General features: G+C 36.1%; 1 protein-coding gene and 1 long non-coding RNA gene across 4 annotated transcripts; one reads left to right on the plus strand and one right to left on the minus strand.

Annotated features, from left to right (window-relative positions):
• The first annotated feature begins 1019 nt into the window (after positions 1 to 1019).
• Positions 1020 to 4112, plus strand: LOC141380937 (uncharacterized). The gene is made up of 3 exons (XR_012400342.1): positions 1020 to 1238; positions 2778 to 3507; positions 3615 to 4112. It is a non-coding gene; the product is annotated as an uncharacterized lncRNA (long non-coding RNA).
• A 6804-nt stretch (positions 4113 to 10916) lies between these two features.
• On the minus strand, positions 10917 to 24520 carry LOC566482 (uncharacterized). 3 transcript variants are annotated; one of them, XM_068217441.2, is made up of 9 exons: positions 16136 to 16621; positions 14453 to 15169; positions 13573 to 13779; positions 13288 to 13385; positions 13140 to 13190; positions 12452 to 12833; positions 12192 to 12368; positions 11850 to 11979; positions 10917 to 11758 (listed from the first exon to the last, which is right to left on the minus strand). In XM_068217441.2, the coding sequence occupies exons 1-9, from the start codon at positions 16293 to 16295 to the stop codon at positions 11749 to 11751; spliced, it is 1932 nt and encodes a 643-aa protein (XP_068073542.2). In that variant the 5' UTR covers positions 16296 to 16621; the 3' UTR covers positions 10917 to 11748. The 3 variants fall into 3 exon arrangements, with proteins under 3 accessions (XP_068073542.2, XP_073799086.1, XP_068075218.1); XM_073942985.1 differs by lacking the exon at positions 16136 to 16621 and adding an exon at positions 24225 to 24460 and having other exon boundaries at positions 10923 to 11758; XM_068219117.2 differs by lacking the exons at positions 10917 to 11758; positions 11850 to 11979; positions 12192 to 12368; ... (4 more) ...; positions 14453 to 15169; positions 16136 to 16621 and adding exons at positions 18713 to 19832; positions 19924 to 20053; positions 20266 to 20442; ... (4 more) ...; positions 22520 to 23257; positions 24225 to 24520.
• Between the last annotated feature and the right edge of the window lie 49 nt (positions 24521 to 24569).

The raw sequence follows: 24569 nt of genomic DNA on the forward strand, positions 1-24569 counted from the left end.
AGTGCCGGTGTCCTGCATAGTTTAGCTGCAACACTAATCAAACACACGTGAACATGCTAATCAGAGTTTTCAAGATCTCTAGAAATCTATAAGCAGGTGTGTGTGATTAGAGTAGGAGCTAAACTGTGCAGGACACCAGCCCTCCTGGACAGAGTTTGCCCACCCCTGGACTAAGCCGACAAGAAAATGAATGATTGAATAATCAACATGTTAAATTTTTGTCATTTTTATATGATAAATAATATGGTATTTTGTTATTTTAAACACTTTAATCATGATAAATTATTATTACACACAATGTTTTATCACCCTCATGAAAATGAACAATGGTTTTACAACGAATGTTACACAAGTGTACAGATATATAGTTAAACTGATTCATTTAGCAAAACTACGGCTAATTTTTGATTAGGCTACTATGGGTTAAGTAAAAAAATAAATAAATAAAAAACTTTTATTTGGTTTATTTGTAGTAGTTAAATTTTGGTTTAAATAGATAAAAACGTGTTGTTTATTTGTAGTAAAACCAAACAACTTAAATATAGTTTAGAAAAGCATGGTTAATTGTTGGTTACCATTAAGGGCGTAGCAACCGTGGAGGACGGGGGAATACGTCCCCCTCACATTCAGAGACCGGCCATTTAGAAACAGGTGATTAATAATTATATGAACACAAACTTTTGGATCTCCTTCAGCTGTCCCCCCACTTTTAAAATGTCCACTACGCTCCTGCCATATTACAACACAAAAACAATCTCTCTTTTTTTGTGTATTAAACCAGTTAAACTGCTGTATAGGCCGTCTTAGCAATGCCATTATTCATTGGCAGTTACTGTGTTGTTGCTTTTTTTGTAGTAATACTTTGTTTAAAGTGATTATTATATGCTCCTCGTCCATTTTAAATTCATTAACTTCTTTAAAAATCACCATTTCTTATAGCCTTTTATAAGTTGTCCACTAGAGAGCAGCACTACCTCTCCTATCCAGTACGCTAAACTAAAACTTCCTTTGCCAAAATCATTCCTGGCGTTGATGGAGAGGCTTTTATTCCATTATGTCCTCTAACTCTAGTTTAAGCACACTCCGAGCCGTATTTTTTACTCCTGCTTTAGATATTACGGTGCCTTCCGTTTGTTTACATCCCCGTCCCTTAAGGGATCTGATCAGTCACATCTCTACCTACCAAGGTGTCTTTTCTGTCGGACTATCCGGGCGGGGCAGCTGTCAGAACGGCTGAGGTGAGTTTCTTTGACCGCTGCCGGAGGGCGAAAGCGGCCTGTCCACTTCAATCTCCTCTCTGGCTCTTTATCTGTGACAGCAAAGCCATTCAGAGCCGCTTGAGTCACATCAATAACCGCAGGGACGAGGCTTCTGTCCGCCTCAAATGTCTGACTGTTTAAATCGCATTAACTGCAGGTAAAAAACAGTTAAACCGAGTCTGTGTGGATTTTGGTGTGATTCACTCGATGGTTTCTGGTACGGTGATATATATTGCTTTAATTTTGACCAAAAAGCTCTAACAATTAGCCAAAACAGAGTGAAATTTAGGACATTGATGTAAATTAGCCTAATTTTAATATATGGTTCAGAGCTGTAACCAGTGTTGGGGGTAAAGTATTACAAGCAACGCAAGTAGTTACGTATTTATAAAACTTTTCTAAGTAACGAGTAAAGTAACGCATTACTTTTTAAAATAAATAGTAATATTTGAGTTACTCTTTTTTAAAAATGCAATGTTACTTTTTAGTTTAATTAATTAGCTTTAAAAAAAATAAATTGCTGAATTAAAATTAAAGTAGCCACAATGAATCATGCAGGCAATGAGAGAATGTGTGTATTATTTATAACACATCGAAGAAAAGGAAAAGGGGATTATCTCAATGGACAGTGACTTTGCCTATAAAAAAAATTGTACAAAAGTAGCAAGCACATTACATTCAGTAATCTTTACGGCATGTGTAGCTCTGGAGGAAGTTCTCAAATAACATCCTAAAATAATTACTTTTTGATGTGTTTTTTTAAAGTTAAATGTAGATGTAGCTAATACAATGTGTCATTAATGGCAAAACACCTTTATTAAATGAAGCAAGCAAAAAAAATAAAAAAACTTTGAAAGAGATCAAGCCTCAGCCAGGTAATAACGCAAAACTAACTCAAAAGTAACAACACATTACTTACTATAAAAATTAACTAAGTAAAGTTGACTAGTTACTTTTTTGGGGAGTAACTCAATAATATGGAAGTTTTTTCCTAACAAAATTCAAATGAAAATTCAAATGCTTAAAAGATCAAATGATAAATCAAATGCTCAAACTATAAATCGAATGCTCAAACCGACATTGCAAATGATAAATCAAATCCTCAAACCGACTCCTCAAATAATAAATCAAATGCTCAAATGCACTTTGCAAATGGTGAATCAAATCCTCAAACCGACTCCTCAAATGAAAAATCAAATCCTCAACCTAACATCGCAAATGGTGAATCAAATGCTCAAACTATAAAACAAATCCTCAAACTGACATCGCAAATGGTAAATCAAATGCTCAAACAACTCTGCAAATGGTGAATCAAATGCTCAAACTATAAAGCAAATCCTCAAACCGACATCGCAAATGGTGAATCAAATGCTCAAACAACTCTGCAAATGGTGAATCAGATTTGCGTGCACTATTCCAAGTCGTATCCGTATAAACTCATGAAAGAGAAAGTGAGAAATCTCCTACTGCTTCTGTCCACATTCTAAAGTGTTCATCAGATGGGTACATCTCTCACAGGAGGCCACGAAAAAGCATACGGCAAGATGATGATGCTACGTCACATTGTGGAAAACTGAATGGATGCAGACATCTTACATGTAGGTAAATAAATGCAGAAAGACGGTTCCTTGAGTTAAGTTACAGTAAAATAGCAATAGTTGAGCTACTGTACAGTGAACTGTAGAATTACTGAAAGTGTAACGATGCTTTACAGTATATTTATTTTATCTTGCTGTAAATTATCATGTAGGAACTTCTGTAAGCACATGACGTTACGTTTCAAACGTTAATTTACATAAAGACGATTATTCAATGTCTGACAGAAAAATATAAGAGGTACTGCAGATTAGCAAATTATAACATTAAACAGACGTCTGAGTGATTTGTTTATGCTGATGCAGAATGCACTTTTGTCAATACAGCTTAGGTTAGATACACGTAATATTAATACAGTAATGTTTTCTTCTGTTCATTTGGTGATACATTTATGAAAGTATAATTTTGAGCACACAAATCACAGAGGTAACGTGACTTGTCTGGTTGTTATAGAGAAGGAAGCACACATGTTTGTGTGTTAGCTGATGCAGAGTGACTGAACAAATGCTATCATCATATTTGTTTAACAAAATATTGTTATTTTAAACAGCTATTACAACAATTTCTTTAATGTTGATTTATATGCCATTTCTGGGCTGGAGCAGGACTTGCAAGGCAAGAAAACAGAGAAAACCTGAATTCAAAACATGAAGTAAGATCATGTTATTACTTCCAATTCAGAACTCAAATGAAACTCAAAAAGTGTGCTGTTAAATGACTTCTTTATTAAGAGCTTTGCATAATCTGAAATGTCCTCAGACTGGTGTGTGCAGTGATGACGATGAAGAACAGCAGTGTGCTGATGAAGGAAATGTTGAAGATGCTGTTGTGCCGTGGACAAGATCCTGCATCCCTCCACCTGCCTGCATGTCCTCATCTGAGCCAGATGCTGGTGTGGTCTCTTCATCTTCAGTATGAATCGGTTTCTCAGGCATGGACAGCCTCACCTCACAACTCTGTTCCAGTCAAGTGAAGTCCAGCATGCAGCAAAACATGGAGTTTTGTCTAAAATACATGATTGTTTAAATAAGTTTAAATAAAGCTTAGTTTCGTATCTTGTTGACTTGTATTTATTTATCATGGTTACTATTATTAATTCTTTTAATCATACATTCATATTTTTTTTTAATTGTTGATGAATAAATTAATAATTTCAGTAATGTATAACTACATTTTTTTTCTATTTTTGACTGAAAACTAAGATGTACTCACCTTGGCTACATTTGTCTAGTGACTATTCATGCATAGCTGTGGCGCGCGCGTGTGTGTGTGTGTGTGTGTGTGTGTGTGTGTGTGTGTGTGTTTATTACATGGTGGGGACCTCAGCATGTTAGCACACTCACAAAGTGGGGACCAAAAACATATGTTTTGCCTTTAAAAGACTCAGGGGGCGTTGCTGATATGCCTAGTGCAGTTTTTTTCACTGATCCCCACCTTGACCATTTACCTGACTTGAGTGTGTAAGTGTGTGTCGGCGCAATGCTCTATAGCGCTCCTGTAGTCGGATGGCGGTACTGCACCCTCACACACTTGGCGCAGTTCACACCCTCTGGCTATTGCACATGCGCAGATCTCATAAATGAATCCGACTTTAATCAACTTAATTAAGATCTATCATCAAATTAATCGAATTTTCGGGTAAGTTAGAATGTTTTTCACCATCATAATGTAATAAAATCGGTTATATGACAAATATTTATGTTGCATATTTTGACAGTTATCAGGTATAGTTGATTAAATGTTATAACGAATTTTCTGGGTGTTTTAATCGATGTTGTTTCCAATTACCTATTAATATAACACTGATAAGACACAAGCTACAGTTCGGTATGTAATTTAACTTGTTTACACGAGTAAAAGTTACTCGCGCTAATGTGCTAACGTGCTAACTGCCCAGAGCTGCGTGAGTCAGAGGCCGGGGTGGAGTGCGTGAGCAGCGGTCGGACAGTCACCAATCACCGGGCAGCTAAATGGATCGACGGAGGATAAAACCATTAAAAGATGCGGAGAAACAAATCACCAGCTCCACCGACAAGACCCATTCACTGAAAACCGAATATATAGAAGGTTACAAGGTATGTTTTCATAGTTCTTGTATCGTACTTTTTAAATGGTTAATTGCTTTAAACATTTAACGTTAATCCTGAAATAACACTATTATATAACGTTACTATTTATACGTTAATGTAGTAATATTGAGGTTATAATTAAAATGTGGGGCCATGTGGTCCTAGAAATGTACTTAATTTATTGTTCTATGACGTGTAGAAACATTTTATTTAAGATTAATAATTATAATAAACTCCAACTTAGTGTAAAACATATATAAAAGTACATAAATGTACACTGTATGTTTTATTTATTTATTTGCTGTCAACTGGTAGCCTTTTACAATAAGGTTAAATTAGTTAATGCTGGTTAATGCATTTACTAACATGAACAATGAATAAATATTTATTACAGTATTTGTTCATGTTTGTTAACTTTAGTTAATGAAAATAAAGTTCTTCATTACTAGTTGAACACGCACAACGCATTAACTACTGGTAACAAGCATGAATTTAGATTTGAATAATGCATTAGTAAATGATGAACTATGATTAATAAATGCTGTACATGCATTGTTCATTACTAGGTCGTGTTAGTAAGTACATTAACTAATAAAACCTGATTGTAAAGTGTGACCTGTAAACAATTGAAGTGGAAAAAAAGTTCTTTAAAACTGTCCTAAGAAAGAAGAACAGGTGTTCAATAGTATTAGAACAACATTGAGGAAAGGTTCTGATCCACTTCAAAAGGTTTACTGTATTTATAATTCACACACTGAGAGAGGATGCTAATGTGAGGTTTTTGTAGTTTTTGAACCCTACACGTTTCATTAAAATCTTTTAGGTCAGAGTTTGCGATGTCCACATTTATTAAAGGAAGTTTCGTGGTTGAGTACAGATGATAGAGCTTGTGGAAGCAAAGCATAGATGAGATATTAATAAAAATACTGTCTTTATGTTTGACTTTATATGGTAAAACAAGAACAGGTGGTTAAGTGTTTTCCCCATTCAAATATACATGTATATATTATATTCATTCTGTTTGTATTCATGTCATAGTTTAGCTTTTTATTGCTATGAGAGGGCATAATTAAAATGTTGCTTGCTCTTTTCTCTTAGTTTTGCAGCATTGATGCCGATCATGAGGACGAGACCCTCGGCCGGCTGGTGAATGATGACCATCTGCACCCTAACTGCACTGTCAATAAGATCGTTGTTCAGAGAAAACCTTATTTGTGCCTTTTTGCAATTAGGGATATTTTCCCTGGAGAGGAAATAACGTTTGACTATGGCGCATGTGATTGGCCTTGGAGAAAGGTTTGACATTTTGATCACTTAATACATTAATCCTTAATAAATTCAGCAAAGCTAAGAGTTTTTTAATGTTAATGTAGATTAAGGGTAAATCTGTTCAAAAATATAGAGTTTGCATCATCCATAAGAGACAATGAAGTCAATCTCTTAATATCTTCTTCTTGTCTTAATGGGTAAAAAAAAGTTAAATGAATTGGGTAATGCTTTACTTTTAAGGGGTGTTCATAAGACTCATGAAACCTTTATAGTCATGACATGACTTATATAACAAAGCTGTTTTTTTAATAGCTTTCATTGAAGGATGCCTATATGACTTATAAATTCTATAGAATGAATTTAATCAGACAGTAAAGCTGTACACCGTCTCCTGTGATGGTTGGGTTTAGAGGTGGGGTGGGGTGAGGGCAATACAATATACGGTTTGGACAGTATAAAATGAATGGAAACCTATGTAATGTCCCCACTTTACACAAAAACAAATGTGTGTGTGTGTGTGTGTGTGTGTGTGTGTGTGTGTGTGTGTGTGTGTGTGTGTGTGTGTGTGTGTGTGTGTGTGTGTGTGTGTGTGTGTGAACAGCATTTATTATTTTTGTAAGTGTTGGGGTGGGCTTTGCAGTCTAGAGTACATTTTTCGAGTGTAAAATTTCTCCAAAGGAAGATCTTCAAGCAGCTGTCCGACATCTTTGTGCAGACGTACCAATGTGGCAACATTAGAAAGGCTATCGGGTAGGGTTATCAAGTTACTGATGCTATTAGGTGTTATTGCTTCTGTCCCTGCTATTTTATTTGTATTATTATGGGATTGTTATCAATAACAATTATTATTAATCATTATTATGCAGAAATAAAAATTTCATACAAACTTAGGGAAACATTGCTGTATCTTCCGCATTAAAGCTCCGCCTATGCTGGTTGATTGACACCTCATTTGCATTTGATTTATCATTTGCGATGTCAGTTTGAGGATTTGATTCACCATTTGCGATGTCAGTTTGAGCATTTAATTCACCATTTGCGGAGTCATTTAAGGATTTGATTCACCATTTGCGGAGTTGTTTGAGCATTTGATTCAACATTTGCGGAGTTGTTTGAGCATTTGATTCACCATTTGCGATGTCGGTTTAAGGATTTGATTTATAGTTTGAGCATTTGATTCACCATTTGCGATGTCAGTTTGAGGATTTGATTTATTATTTGAGGAGTCGGTTTGAGGATTTGATTTATCATTTGCAATGTCGGTTTGAGCATTCGATTTATAGTTTGAGCATTTGATTTATCATTTGATCTTTTAAGCATTTGAATTTTCATTTTCATTTTGTTTGGAAAAAACTTCCATAGTTTTGTTTAAAAATACAATCAAAATGTTATTACATTATACAGTATACTTAATTGTATATGTTGTAAAACTTCAGGGCACCTTGAACATGATGAACAATGTTTTATTTTGTAAAATAAAATGAATTAATACTTTAGTTTAAAATTGTTTTATTCATTTTATTATTATTTTGTTTATTGTATTTATAGTTTAGAATAATTTATATATTTTAACACTAGCTATTTCTTAGGAACAAATACAATTTCTTAGCTGTAAGATTTAATTTTTTAAATTAAGATGAATTGAGGTGGTTGTTTATTTAACTTTTATTATATGTTCATTTATCGACTAATTTATTTAGTTATTTTGTCCTGGAAATCTGATATATGGCAGTATGAAAATTACATGACATACAAGTTCATATTTGGGCTTTATATATATAAAATATGTCATAAAAGTATATTTTGAAATATAAAAAAAAACATTAGATATTTCAGTAATAGGGAAATCAATAACGTTTTATATATATGTTAATATATGGCCATAGAGAAAGATTTGAACATGTGTACATATATTTGTAATTTCAGTGGTTGGAAAAATACATTGTATGCAGTCATTGTGGCTATATTTCTAAATATATGTTGCATATGACATATTTTATTTATGTAAAACCCAAATTAGACTTGTATGTCATATATATAATTTAAATATATTTTCATACTACAAATTTCTATATGTTATCACTAATATATTTCAACACTTCAAATAATGTATTTGATTAATGTGATTGATCATTTATGTGTGCAGAATGTTTTGTCTGTCAAATCTGTAAAACAAGTAACTTTAGTTAATCTCTTATATAGTTTTTTTTTATTATTTAATTACTCTGTGAAAAATGTTACTATGAAACATCTTTATATGCAAAAAACTATTAAGAATGGTATAAATGGTACTTAAGAACCACGTTAAACACATTAAATAAGCTCACCTCTCACTAATCTATTGGCTTTGGCCATAAAGCAAGAGCAGCAACTTTACATTGGTCTTGGTTAGCAGCTGCAAAGATACGTGGACCGGGCCGTGCCGTACGCACGCGGCTATATGCATACACAGAAAAAAATTACATCATGTTTGTTTTTGCGTTTGTCATAAAATATTTTTTTAAATGTAACAACATATCAAATTATATTATTTACACTCAGTTTATGTTAATATTAGTGCATAAATATTGATATATTTTTTGAGCAACCTAGTTGGTGCCCTATGTAGACTGCGTACTCTGCACGTAGGGAGCAGCAGTACTGAATAGAAACCTATAAATATGTTCCTCATAAAATGGTTCTGAACGCAGTTTATGATGCCTGTAGATCATCCTTGTCCACTTCTTCATTATGGTACATTTGTAAATGAGCTCGTTTGTTTGGTGTTGTTTTTTAAAACTTTTTTTACTTGAATTTCCGCGAGACTTAATGAATGTGAAGATTTCTCTCCCACTAATATAGGTGATGATGACGCAAGTTTAATTGAAAGCTGATTGGCCTCTTAAATGATTAGGCATAAGAATAGGACGTGTGTTTGGATATAACTCAGTTTCTTTGACCACACTTCATCATGATTGTTCATTTATTCCTTTGCTAGAAATTAGAAGTGAATTTAGAAATAGTTCTGAAACAAATCTTTGCGCTTAACAAACATAATTAAATATAAAGGCTGATGGGTTTCTTCTGTGGAGAACCTACATCGTTTCCTTACTCCACCTTAGTAAAGAGAAAGTAAAGAGGCTCAATGGAGGATGCTCATTCTTCATTCTTGCAGATGGTCTGTTTAACTGTTTTCTCGCTAGTGACGCATTCAGTTTTTCTATTCAGTTTATGCACTTACAAAGTCGCCATGTAAATAGTAAATGCACCATGGCGGGACACAACTGACTCTTAAAGGGACTTTATGTGTGTTGAATAATTTCCATTCATACTTCAAGCATCGACCACCTTCTTAATCAATTCTCTATTCAGATATCAAGCCAAGGAAAATAACTGAGAAAGCTCCAATCTGAAGCCCCATTTTAATGATGTCATCATGTAGACTTCTTACAAAGTATTTTACAGTATTTTAAAATACAGAAATACAAGACACTAAAGTATTTTGATACAAAATATTAACCCATTTTCATAAACCCCATATAATACAATTTACAAAGTGCTGTACTGTATTTAAATACATGTATCATAAATACTGCCCATCCCTGTAGTACATTATGTAGTGTAATTCATTAATGAAGAGCTGTTTATATATATTTAATATTATATAATGCTCATTCCTAAATATTTTACTAACACCTCATTTTATTGCATTTTTTTGTTTTTGCTGTTAAATAGGGTAATTTCTTTCTGTTTAGAACAGCATATTCATTCATTCATTCATTCATTTTCTTTTCAGCTAGTCCCTTTATTAATCAGGGGAATGAACCGCTAATTTATCCAGCATATGTTTTACGCAGCAGATGCCCTTCCAGCCGCAACCCAACACTGGGAAACCCCCACACACTCTTGCATTCACACAAATACACTATGGCCAATTTAGTTTATTCAATTCACCTATAGCGCATGTGTTTGGACTGTGGGGGGAACCACATTGAGGTCATTATGAGACTGTTCTTACAGGCCTGAACCCAGAGCTGCTTGTGTTCCCAATGTCTGACCTATGAAAACAATGTTTGACCTATGCCGTGTATCTGCTTGGCATCTAAAAAGTAGACCTTAGGTATACAGGAACTTTTCTCTGAGGCATATACATGAAAGCTGTCAAACCCAGTCCAGTTACTCGAGTCTAAACTGTTGCTTTAAACTGAGATTGTCAAAATTTGAACAATTTAGAGTCTCAAAAGTTAGTCTGAAGTCTTGACTATACCAGGGGGGAAATATTTGTTGTATCAGTATATGATATTGTAATATAAAACAACATATTGTGTAACAGTAAAACCTTTTCTGTGGTTCCATTTGGCTAAACAGGTTCCACAAATGTGTGTTAAATCATAGTAAACAGTATACTGTATGGCACTACTGATTTGGTAAAGAGATTTCTTCACCCAATAATGAATATTCTGTCATCTTTTACTCTGCCCTTACGATAAGTTTCTTCTGATTTACACAAAAGAGGGTTTTTGAAAAATGCTGGAAACCTGTAACTATTGACTTTCATTGTATTTGTTTTCCTACTATGGACGTCAGTGGTTACAGATTTTCAGATTTCTTTAAAGTATCTTCTTTAGTGTTCAACAGAAGAAAAAAAACTCAAAGGTTTGGAAGCGCTTGAGTAAATAGTTTAGGGAGAACTCTCGCTTTAATTGAGTAAGGAGTCATTTAGAAAAGTCACAGAAATGATGATCAGAGCTTCAGTTTGATTCACAGGACTTTATTTGAGTTATTAACAATAAATAAAAGCAATTCATTACAAAACAATTATGAACACTTAATTATAAAACAATCTCTCTCTCTTATGACAGAACACCAGATTCATTTATGTTTAAATTGTCAGTCCAGTTTTCAGAGTTGAAGTTCAGTTCAGTCCAGTTCAGTGTGGTTTAATTGTCACTGCTGAAAGTCCAAACACTGAAGAGGAAATTCATCGATGTGCAGCTCCACAAGTCCCAAACCAAGCAAGCCAGCGGCGACAGTGGCGAGGAACAAAACTTCACCAATTGACAAAAGTGAAGGAAAAAACCTCGAGAGAAACCAGGCTCAGTTGGGCACGACCATTTCTCCTCTGGCCAAACGTCTTGTGCAGAGCTGCAGTCTAGGCACCATTAATTACCATTATTGTCATTAATTACTCGCCTCATGTCATTAGTTCAAATTCATGTTTACTTCATATTGAGAACACAAATGAGAACATTTTAGATGAAATCTGAGAGCTCTCTGACCCTCAAACCACACGTTCATAAGAGCACAGTGCACTGTATGTGTGTCGCACTGCTGATGTTTAACCCAGAGGCCTGCGCGACTTCCTCTTATTTAAACAAAGCGTGGGCACATCTGAGGTAAACGTCAGCAGTGCGACACACATACAGTGCAGGACAGAGCTCTCATTAACACACGTCATGAATTGACTCTGAAGAGAAGTAAGGTCTTAGGGATTTGGAATGACATGAGGGAGTAATTAATAACTTTAACAGTCTTGTGAAATGTCTGGAAATGGTGCTCTCCTCCTCCTCGCTTCTTTAGTTTTCTCTAAAATGGAGAAAAACAATCAGAAACAACACAAAGTTATTTAAGCAGTAATATGAAGGGCTGTCAAATAAAACTCGCTGTGTTCCTCTACCTCCTCTTGTATAACTGCTTCACTGGATTTGGGGTCGTTGGATTGAACCAGCAGTGCTCTTCTACCTGGTGTAACTGTAGCCGTTTAGCTGGATTACGGATCAAACACTGGGAAATCAGGTCCACGCATGCTGAAAAGTGTCACAGAGAGTGTGAAATATGTCTGCATACTCAAGATTCATGAACGTCTTTAAATCTTACAACATCAAATGTTACAAAACATCCACAATTAAGTGACTAATATCTACAGGTCCTGTAAGCATTATATTTAATCCAGTTTACTTATGACTGACATGTTTTATTCTGTCACTGAGGCTGAGATTGTTCAGAGGTGTCTGCTTACCTGTAGATAATCTGGTGTTTATATGAATGGAGCCAAACACTATTGAATGTGTGTTATTAAAGGCCAGTCGTCCATGCATTATTTCATACAGCATGATGCCTATTGTCCAGACGTATGCCGGGTTAGCATGGAATACACGACACATCAAAGCCTCAGGTGGCATGCTTTGTCCAGCTCCTGTAAGAGAGACATTTCCAGAATTCAGTCATTTCATAAGACAATACTGTGACCAAAGAAACTAACACAAAATGCCAACTCACCTCGATAGTCACTTTTGTTGAAAGGCTCTTGGGTAATTGGCTGAGCACACCCGAAGTCTATCAGTTTGAGCTCTAGTCGGGGTAGAGTCACCAGGATGTTCGCCGTGTGTATATCACCATGGAAAACTCCACGCTCAGTGCAGAACATTACAGCTCGGATCAACTGACGTATTAACCGGCGTGCTTGATTTTCTTCAACTTCCCCTGTATCTTTGATGTACTCATGCAAGGTCTGGCATGACTCTGCGTACTCCAGAACGAGAACAAAGTTGTTCCCAATCTCAATCCAGTCGTGTAATCTGATGATGTTTGGACATCGCGGTGCATTCATCAACCTAAGCATCATTGCCACTTCCGCAAGCACAGGTGTGGAATGACCATCCTAGAAAGAAAACAGATTTCTCCATTAATGTTAAATGAATTTTAATTAATTCCACAGTCAGACATTCATGTGTTCAAAACTTGCTGAACTCTGCTGAACACAAAAGAAGATATTTTGAAGAATGATGAAAACCAGTAAGCATTGACTTCAAAAGTATTTTTTTTCTACAATAGAAGTCAGTGGCTACCTGTGTTCAACATATCTGCTTTTGAGTTCAGTTTAAAGTGGTCCAGACTGGTACGGGACAAGTGAAGGATGAGTAAATGCTCAGCACATTTTCATTGTTGTGTGAATTATTCAACTTACAACATCCAGATAACGGTCCTCTTGACTCATCACCAAAATCTTCAGGGCAACCTGCAGAAAAACAACAACAACAAATTAAATTAAAGCCAACAAATTATATATATTTAATAATCAGGAAAATGTTGACTGAATTAAAAAAATTCTCTACCTTTACTCTGTTACTGCGTTTGTGAGATGCCACATACACCTCGCCAAAAACTCCTTCTCCAATTTGGTATTCGACTTCATACTGAGACATCTCAAATTCTGAAAAACAGAAAAAAGCAGAGAGAATTACTGGGATTGTCTGGTATGAATCGGATCAAATAAATGACTCCTGTCCTTTAAATCTGGATCTAATGCAATGATCTAAAAGCAGCAACTTCTATCAGAATTGCAGGAGTAAACTGATTACTAATTTATATTAATTATGAATTACAGAATGATGACTTACCACCCAGGCCTGGCAGACATACTGAGTCAAGGTCTGGGTCTGACTCAAGCTCGGGCTCGGGCTCGGGCTCTGGCTCTGGCTCAGGCTGTGGCGTAAAATGCGGGACTTCATCTGTGTCGCAGCACAGGAAAGGACGCTTTGCAGCCTTCCATACTCTCTTAAAGAAAGCAGAGACTCTTTTCCATTTCCTTCCTTTCCTGGGTTTTTCTAAAATGAAGACAACAAACAGAAACATCTCCATGAACAGAGCTGCAGCTACAGTGCTCAGAATATTCATATATGCTGTACCCCCCATTTTAAAGATTAATACTTTTATCCATTTCTCAGTGAATATGGGTAATATATACATCAGTGCATTTGAACAAAACAAATTTATTAAACAGATTTATTTATTAAAATAATATTTTAGTCAAAGAACTTTTTTAGAAATGGAAAGATAATACAATTAAATCTGTGCAAAACAACAAAAAAAACAAATTACAAACTAAAACATTTCAACAAAATTATCTATATTTTTGCTTCTCTTTGATTTTTGCTACTTTTGAAAATTAACTTTAATATTTTCCCCTAATATATAAATTTGGACTACTAATTTTTGAACCATTATTGTAAGTGATTTTGTTAGATAAGCTCCAGATTTGGCTTCAGTACTGACTAATCTAATGTACATGCACAAATATAATATTGTAAAGCATCCTATAGAAAATATGAATTTAAATGAGAGATTTGTGGGGGTGTACTCATATATGTTTAGCACAGTAATAATTAATACACACCAACAGTACAACAAATGACACTGTCTGATTTATAAACTAAAAACAACAAAGAGTAAAAATAACAGATGGCAGAAATAAAATGAACCAAATTCAGGATGACTCACCTTCAGTCCCATCAATTTTAGAGGGGTCTTGAACAGACAGAGGCGACTCAGGACAGTCCGAATCTGCATCCGTCATTTTCTTAGTATTGGAGGGGCCATGGACACTGATGGTGCCTGGCAGACACACCAGCTCAGTGTCAACATGACCTGTGAGGGCCGTTGAGGACTCAGGTTGGGCCGAATCTGCTGATTGCTTGATCCTGGAGGGGCCCGGAACACTCAACGGCTGAGGTTCTTCACAGACCTGGACTGGCGGACGCATCTGCTCGGGGTCAACATGATCTGCGATGGTCGTTGACTTGATCCTGGATGTTCCTGGAACAGCCAACGACTCAAGACTGTCGCAGTCCTGGACTGGCGGATGCATCTGCTCAGTGTCAACATGACCTGTGAGGGCCGTTGAGGACTCAGGACGGGCCCGATCTGCATTTGGCACTTCTGCTGTTTGCTTGATTCTGTAGGGGCCCGGAACACTCAACGGCTGAGGTTCTTCACAGACCTGGCCTGGCAGCCACACCGGCTCAGGGTCTGCATGTGCCGTGACGGTCCTGGAGGGACCTGGAACAGGCAGATGCTCGAAATCATTGACATCCGACTGTGGTTCAAAGGGAACCACTCTGCTCCGGTCACAGCTAAGGAAAGGGCGCTTTGCAGCCTTCCATGCTCTCTTAAAGAAAGCAGAGACTCTTTTCCCTTTCCTCCCTTTCTCTGGGTTTTCTAAAGTAAAGGAAATGAACAGGGAAGTATTAGAAAACTCTTTAACCACAGGTTTACCATAGACAAACTGCTGAAAATTAGACATATAAAAGACAATCACACAAAACAAACATCAAGAATAAATGTACAATTATAATAGAAAATGTTTAATTATGTGAAATAGCAAATCATGTCTATGATGTAAAATGACAAATACAACCTGATAAATAGTCAGTAAGACTCATTTTTGAGTCAATATTCTGAGTTATAGAATATTTTATTATAGTTATAGTTTGAGCTATTTAACAATATATTAGCACATTTGTTCATTTACCGGTCTCTATGTTGCTACCATGCCAATTTGAATATTGGGTCTGAAATAGCATGTTAGTAAGACTTCAAATCCGCATAAGCACTATTTAATTGACTGTAAACAATGTTGTGATAGTCATTGGGTGTTATGATGATTTCCCCATTTACGATTTGAAACAATATTTCTGTTATATTTTAAGCAGAAAGTCAGAATGTGTGAATATAAAACCAACTTTACCTCAATTGAATTAATTTATCCCTGCTTAAACAAATGAAAGACTTAAATATAACATTCTCACTCAGTTTGCTCAAATATTCTTCCACATCATCAAAAACTAGGAAAATTACTGTGCAGGTCTACACATAGAGTTTAAAGTAAAGTAATATTAGAATGTTTTTTATCAGTAACATTAACAAGGCACAATTTCAGTTGAGTGGAAAGGAGAAACTTAAAGCCAGAATGTCAATACATAAAATGACAGACAACAGGCCTCAATCACAAAGTCAGAAAATACACAATATCATAACTACATGAAACAATTACAATCACAAGAGGTTGAATATTTACGTCTTACGTCGGCAAGTCAGGTTATATGGCGATATATTATTATTATTATTATAGTTTTTATTAAATAATAGGTGGGAATACACCGTTTTTGTAAACTCTCATCTCACCTGTTGGGCTTCTCGTCATGGTAGAAGTTGTAGGAGAAGCCATCGTGTCACTCTGATGATTATTGTTGTCAAATACAGGCTTGATCAAATTTTCTCGAGTAAAAAACACAGTTGACATAATATTTGCTGTTTGAGATGCAAAACAAGTCGCTAAAGTCATTAAATCACTGTTCACTGTACTCGATCGTTTGTCACTCTGAGGAATTCTGTCGGCTGTGACGTCATGGAATTCTTCTCGTTCTATTTATTCGTCATCAGTAAGGTGAGGTGCGCGGGGTGATACAAGTTGGCGCTCTGATCGGCCAAGTTTATTGCGCCCTACCACTCAGTTGCTGTTTTTGTCAGATAATAAATTCACAGCAGATAAAGTGACATATACCGTGATGAAAGCTTTAGCAATTATTATTAAACTGCTATCAGAAATATCAGTATAAACTGCAGCTGCGTGAGCAGCACCAGAGGTTACATTCATTATCTTTTACCAATAAAGCATACAAACATGTATTAAATGTATTTATCAAGGTATTTACAAACATGCATTAAAGTTTATATCACAGTCAATAATAAGTGGACATAAGTGTTTTAAATATAAAAGATTGAATTAGAAATATGAAGGGTTGGGCTAAAATAGTCCATAAATTATCAGTCCACAAGAGAAAGAAAAATGTTTTATAATTTATTGGACAAATAACAAACTGGCAGGCACAATAACCTCACTAGTCAGACATTGGCCATCTGTATAATAAAACAATAACAACAGTAATAATTATAATGATGTCCTTAATTCCCTTTTTATGCCTCTCTTGTAAATTAGTAAAATTCACTGATTATGACAATCATCTTTGAGCTAAAATGTTATCGCTAAAATATTATCATTATCAGTGGATTTTACTTATTATATAAAACTATTTAAAACGTATTGATTTATGGAGGCTTTTGGTGCTGGACACGTTTTTATTTCTCGTTTTGTGTTAAACAATTAAAACAAATACAGGATGCGTTGTGCTTCACTCAGAACAAGGCACGCTTTGAGATTACTGCCATTATGGTCAATTATTTTTTTATAGCATACTAACCCCAAAAATCTTCTCTTTTCACAGGACTAGTAGCATGCTGCATCTCTGTAATGTAAAGCTGCCATTTGATATTAATTAAACATTTTAATTTTATCATAGACCACCTTCTTAATCAATTCTCTATTCAGATATCAAGCTCAGGAAAATACCTGAGAAAGCTCCAATCTGAAGCCCCATTTTAATGATGTCATCATGTAGACTTCTTACAAAGTATTTTACAGTATTTTAAAATACAGAAATACAAGACACTAAAGTATTTTGAAACAAAATATTAACCCATTTTCATAAACCCCATATAATACAATTTACAAAGTGCTGTACTGTATTTAAATACATGTATCATAAATACTGCCCATCCCTGTAGTACATTATGTAGTGTAATTCATTAATGAAGAGCTGTTTATATATATTTAATATTATATAATGCTCATTCCTAAATATTTTACTAACACCTCATTTTATTGCATTTTTTGAGTTTTTGCTGTTAAATAGGGTAATTTCTTTCTGTTTAGAACAGCATATTCATTCATTCATTCATTCATTTTCTTTTCAGCTTAGTCCCTTTATTAATCAGGGGAATGAACCGCTAATTTATCCAGCATATGTTTTACGCAGCAGATGCCCTTCCAGCCGCAACCCAACACTGGGAAACCCCCACACACTCTTGCATTCACACAAATACACTATGGCCAATTTAGTTTATTCAATTCACCTATAGCACATGTGTTTGGACTGTGGGGGGAACCACATTGAGGTCATTATGAGACTGTCCTTACAGGCCTGAACCCAGAGCTGCTTGTGTTCCCAATGTCTGACCTATGAAAACAATGTTTGACCTATGCCGTGTATCTGCTTGGCATCTAAAAAGTAGACCTTAGGTATACAGAAACTTTTCTCTGAGGCGTATACATGAAAGCTGTCAAACACAGTCCAGTTACTTGAGTCTAAACTGTTGCTTTAAACTGAGATTGTCAAAATTTGAACAATTTAGAGTCTCAAAAGTTAGTCTGCAGTCTTGACTATACCAGGGGGGAAATATTTGTTGTATAAATATATGATATTGTAATATAAAACAACATATTGTGTAACAGTAAAACCTTTTCTGTGGTTCCATTTGGCTAAACAGGTTCCACAAATGTGTGTTAAATCATAGTAAACAGTATACTGTATGGCACTACTGATTTGGTAAAGAGATTTCTTCACCCAATAATGAATATTCTGTCATCTTTTACTCTGCCCTTACGATAAGTTTCTTCTGATTTACACAAAAGAGGGTTTTTGAAAAATGCTGGAAACCTGTAACTATTGACTTTTATTGTATTTGTTTTCCTACTATGGACGTCAGTGGTTACAGATTTTCAGATTTCTTTAAAGTATCTTCTTTAGTGTTCAACAGAAGAAAAAAACTCAAAGGTTTGGAAGCGCTTGAGTAAATAGTTTAGGGAGAACTCTCGCTTTAATTGAGTAAGGAGTCATTTAGAAAAGTCACAGAAATGATGATCAGAGCTTCAGTTTGATTCACAGGACTTTATTAGAATTATTAACAATAAATAAAAGAAATTCATTACAAAACAATTATGAACACTTAATTATAAAACAATCTCTCTCTCTTATGACAGAACACCAGATTCATTTATGTTTAAATTGTCAGTCCAGTTTTCAGAGTTGAAGTTCAGTTCAGTTCAGTTCAGTGTGGTTTAATTGTCACTGCTGAAAGTCCAAACACTGAAGAGGAAATCCATCGATGCGCAGCTCCACAAGTCCCAAACCAAGCAAGCCAGCGGCGACAGTGGCGAGGAACAAAACTTCACCAATTGACAAAAGTGAAGGAAAAAACCTCGAGAGAAACCAGGCTCAGTTGGGCACGACCATTTCTCCTCTGGCCAAACGTCTTGTGCAGAGCTGCAGTCTAGGCACCATTAATTACCATTATTGTCATTAATTACTCGCCTCATGTCATTAGTTCAAATTCATGTTTACTTCATATTGAGAACACAAATGAGAACATTTTAGATGAAATCTGAGAGCTCTCTGACCCTCAAACCACACGTTCATAAGAGCACAGTGCACTGTATGTGTGTCGCACTGCTGACGTTTAACCCAGAGGCCTGCGCGACTTCCTCTCTTTTAAACAAAGCGTGGGCACATCCGAGGTAAACGTCAGCAGTGCGACACACATACAGCGCAGGACAGGGCTCTCATGGTTTGATGAAGTTTTCTGTGATTTCAACATTTCTTCATCTTTGTGGTTTATGGAGGATCAGAGAGTTTTCATCTCAAATATTTTCACTTGTTTTCTGAAATAGTAAAACAGAAATAATGACTACAGAAGTTCTGTACTGCACTGTATGTGTGTCGCACTGCTGATGTTTAACCCAGAGGCCTGCGCGACTTCCTCTTATTTAAACAAAGCGTGGGCACATCTGAGGTAAACGTCAGCAGTGCGACACACATACAGTGCAGGACAGAGCTCTCATTAACACACGTCATGAATTGACTCTGAAGAGAAGTAAGGTCTTAGGGATTTGGAATGACATGAGGGAGTAATTAATAACTTTAACAGTCTTGTGAAATGTCTGGAAATGGTGCTCTCCTCCTCCTCTTTGCTTCTTTAGTTTTCTCTAAAATGGAGAAAAACAATCAGAAACAACACAAAGTTATTTAAGCAGTAATATGAAGGGCTGTCAAATAAAACTCGCTGTGTTCCTCTACCTCCTCTTGTATAACTGCTTCACTGGATTTGGGGTCGTTGGATTGAACCAGCAGTGCTCTTCTACCTGGTGTAACTGTAGCCGTTTAGCTGGATTACGGATCAAACACTGGGAAATCAGGTCCACGCATGCTGAAAAGTGTCACAGAGAGTGTGAAATATGTCTGCATACTCAAGATTCATGAACGTCTTTAAATCTTACAACATCAAATGTTACAAAACATCCACAATTAAGTGACTAATATCTACAGGTCCTGTAAGCATTATATTTAATCCAGTTTACTTATGACTGACATGTTTTATTCTGTCACTGAGGCTGAGATTGTTCAGAGGTGTCTGCTTACCTGTAGATAATCTGGTGTTTATATGAATGGAGCCAAACACTATTGAATGTGTGTTATTAAAGGCCAGTCGTCCATGCATTATTTCATACAGCATGATGCCTATTGTCCAGACGTATGCCGGGTTAGCATGGAATACACGACACATCAAAGCCTCAGGTGGCATGCTTTGTCCAGCTCCTGTAAGAGAGACATTTCCAGAATTCAGTCATTTCATAAGACAATACTGTGACCAAAGAAACTAACACAAAATGCCAACTCACCTCGATAGTCACTTTTGTTGAAAGGCTCTTGGGTAATTGGCTGAGCACACCCGAAGTCTATCAGTTTGAGCTCTAGTCGGGGTAGAGTCACCAGGATGTTCGCCGTGTGTATATCACCATGGAAAACTCCACGCTCAGTGCAGAACATTACAGCTCGGATCAACTGACGTATTAAACGGCGTGCTTGATTTTCTTCAACTTCCCCTGTATCTTTGATGTACTCATGCAAGGTCTGGCATGACTCTGCGTACTCCAGAACGAGAACAAAGTTGTTCCCAATCTCAATCCAGTCGTGTAATCTGATGATGTTTGGACATCGCGGTGCATTCATCAACCTAAGCATCATTGCCACTTCCGCAAGCACAGGTGTGGAATGACCATCCTAGAAAGAAAACAGATTTCTCCATTAATGTTAAATGAATTTTAATTAATTCCACAGTCAGACATTCATGTGTTCAAAACTTGCTGAACTCTGCTGAACACAAAAGAAGATATTTTGAAGAATGTTGAAAACCAGTAAGCATTGACTTCAAAAGTATTTTTTTTCTACAATAGAAGTCAGTGGCTATCTGTGTTCAACATATCTGCTTTTGAGTTCAGTTTAAAGTGGTCCAGACAGGTACGGGACAAGTGAAGGATGAGTAAATGCTCAGCACATTTTCATTGTTGTGTGAATTATTCAACTTACAACATCCAGATAACGGTCCTCTTGACTCATCACCAAAATCTTCAGGGCAACCTGCAGAAAAACAACAACAACAAATTAAATTAAAGCCAACAAATTATATATATTTAATAATCAGGAAAATGTTGACTGAATTAAAAAAATTCTCTACCTTTACTCTGTTACTGCGTTTGTGAGATGCCACATACACCTCGCTAAAAAATCCTTCTCCAATTTGGTATTCGACTTCATACTGAGACATCTCAAATTCTGAAAAACAGAAAAAAGCAGAGAGAATTACTGGGATTGTCTGGTATGAATCGGATCAAATAAATGACTCCTGTCCTTTAAATCTGGATCTAATGCAATGATCTAAAAGAAGCAACTTCTATCAGAATTGCAGGAGTAAACTGATTACTAATTTATATTAATTATGAATTACAGAATGATGACTTACCACCCAGGCCTGGCAGACATACTGAGTCAAGATCTGGGTCTGACTCAAGCTCGGGCTCGGGCTCGGGCTCTGGCTCAGGCTGTGGCGTAAAATGCTGGACTTCATCTGTGTCGCAGCACAGGAAAGGACGCTTTGCAGCCTTCCATACTCTCTTAAAGAAAGCAGAGACTCTTTTCCATTTCCTTCCTTTCCTGGGTTTTTCTAAAATGAAGACAACAAACAGAAACATCTCCATGAACAGAGCTGCAGCTACAGTGCTCAGAATATTCATATATGCTGTACCCCCCATTTTAAAGATTAATACTTTTATCCATTTCTCAGTGAATATGGGTAATATATACATCAGTGCATTTGAACAAAACAAATTTATTAAACAGATTTATTTATTAAAATAATATTTTAGTCACAGAATTTTTTTAGAAATGGAAAGATAATACAATTAAATCTGTGCAAAACAAAAAAAAAACAAATTACAAACTAAAACATTTCAACAAAATTATCTATATTTTTGCTTCTCTTTGATTTTTGCTACTTTTGAAAATTAACTTTAATATTTTCCCCTAATATATAAATTTGGACTACTAATTTTTGAACCATTATTGTAAGTGATTTTGTTAGATAAGCTCCAGATTTGGCTTCAGTACTGACTAATCTAATGTACATGCACAAATATAATATTGTAAAGCATCCTATAGAAAATATGAATTTAAATTAGAGATTTGTGGGGGTGTACTCATATATGTTTAGCACAGTAATAATTAATACACACCAACAGTACAACAAATGACACTGTCTGATTTATAAACTAAAAACAACAAAGAGTAAAAATAACAGATGGCAGAAATAAAATGAACCAAATTCAGGATGACTCACCTTCAGTCCCATCAATTTTAGAGGGGTCTTGAACAGACAGAGGCGACTCAGGACAGTCCGAATCTGCATCCGTCATTTTCTTAGTATTGGAGGGGCCATGGACACTGATTGGCTGAGGATCTTCACAGACCTGGCCTGGTAGACACACCAGCTCAGTGTCAACATGACCTGTGAGGGCCGTTGAGGACTCAGGTTGGGCCGAATCTGCTGATTGCTTGATCCTGGAGGGGCCCGGAACACTCAACGGCTGAGGTTCTTCACAGACCTGGACTGGCGGACGCATCTGCTCAGGGTCAACATGATCTGCGATGGTCGTTGACTTGATCCTGGATGTTCCTGGAACAGCCAACGACTCAAGACTGTCGCAGTCCTGGACTGGCGGATGCATCTGCTCAGTGTCAACATGACCTGTGAGGGCCGTTGAGGACTCAGGACGGGCCCGATCTGCATTTGGCACTTCTGCTGTTTGCTTGATTCTGTAGGGGCCCGGAACACTCAACGGCTGAGGTTCTTCACAGACCTGGCCTGGCAGCAACACCGGCTCAGGGTCTGCATGTGCCGTGACGGTCCTGGAGGGACCTGGAACAGGCAGATGCTCGAAATCATTGACATCCGACTGTGGTTCAAAGGGAACCACTCTGCTCCGGTCACAGCTAAGGAAAGGGCGCTTTGCAGCCTTCCATGCTCTCTTAAAGAAAGCAGAGACTCTTTTCCCTTTCCTCCTTTTCTCTGGGTTTTCTAAAGTAAAGGAAATGAACAGGGAAGTATTAGAAAATTCTTTAACCACAGGTTTACCATAGACAAACTGCTGAAAATTAGACATATAAAAGACAATCACACAAAACAAACATCAAGAATAAATGTACAATTATAATAGAAAATGTTTAATTATGTGAAATAGCAAATCATGTCTATGATGTAAAATGACAAATACAACCTGATAAATAGTAAGACTCATTTTTGAGTCAATATTCTGAGTTATAGAATATTTTATTATAGTTTGAGCTATTTAACAATATATTAGCACATTTGTTAATTTACCCGTCTCTATGTTGCTACCATGCTAATTTGAATATTGGGTCTGAAATAGCATGTTAGTAAGACTTCAAATCCGCATAAGCACTATTTAATTGACTGTAAACAATGTTGTACTATGATAGTCATTGGGTGTTATGATGATTTCCCCATTTACGATTTGAAACAATATTTCTGTTATATTTTAAGCAGAAAGTCAGAATGTGTGAATATAAAACCAACTTTACCTCAATTGTATTAATTTATCCCTGCTTAAACAAATGAAAGACTTAAATATAACACTCTCACTCAGTTTGCTCATATATTTTTCCACATCATCAAAAACTAGGAAAATTACTGTGCAGGTCTACACATAGAGTTTAAATTAAAGTAATATTAGAATGTTTTTTTATCAGTAACATTAACAAGGCACAATTTCAGTTGAGTGGAAAGGAGAAACTTAAAGCCAGAATGTCAATACATAAAATGACAGACAGCAGGCCTCAATCACAAAGTCAGAAAATACACAATATCATAACTACACGAAACAATTACAATCACAAGAGGTTGAATATTTACGTCTTACGTCGGCAAGCAGGTTATATGGCGATATATTATTATTATTATTATTATTATAGTTTTTATTAAATAATAGGTGGGAATACACCGTTTTTGTAAACTCTCATCTCACCTGTTGGGCTTCTCTTCATGGTAGAAGTTGTAGGAGAAGCCATCGTGTCACTCTGATGATTATTGCTGTCAAATACAGGCGTGATCAAATTTTCTCGAGTAAAAAACACAGTTGACATAATATTTGCTGTTTGAGATGCAAAACAAGTCGCTAAAGTCATTAAATCACTGTTCACTGTACTCGATCGTTTGTCACTCTGAGGAATTCTGTCGGCTGTGACGTAATGGAATTCTTCTCGTTCTATTTATTCGTCATCAGTAAGGTGAGGTGCGCGGGGTGATACAAGTTGGCGCTCTGGTCGGCCAAGTTTGTTGCGCTCTACCACTCAGTTGCTGTTTTTGTCAG

This window comes from Danio rerio, chromosome 25 (assembly GCF_049306965.1).
Source record: "Danio rerio strain Tuebingen ecotype United States chromosome 25, GRCz12tu, whole genome shotgun sequence".
Lineage (NCBI taxonomy): Eukaryota > Metazoa > Chordata > Actinopteri > Cypriniformes > Danionidae > Danio > Danio rerio.

Coding starts and splice junctions, on each gene's coding strand:
- LOC566482 (XM_068219117.2), bottom strand. CDS start 24,384: ATGACTTTAGCGACTTGTTTTGCATCTCAAACAGCAAATATTATGTCA. Junction 23,258..24,224: donor CATGAAGAGAAGCCCAACAG/GTGAGATGAGAG, acceptor CCTTTACTTTAG/AAAACCCAGAGAAAAGGAGG. Junction 20,908..21,213: donor AGGACCGTTATCTGGATGTT/GTAAGTTGAATA, acceptor TTTTCTTTCTAG/GATGGTCATTCCACACCTGT.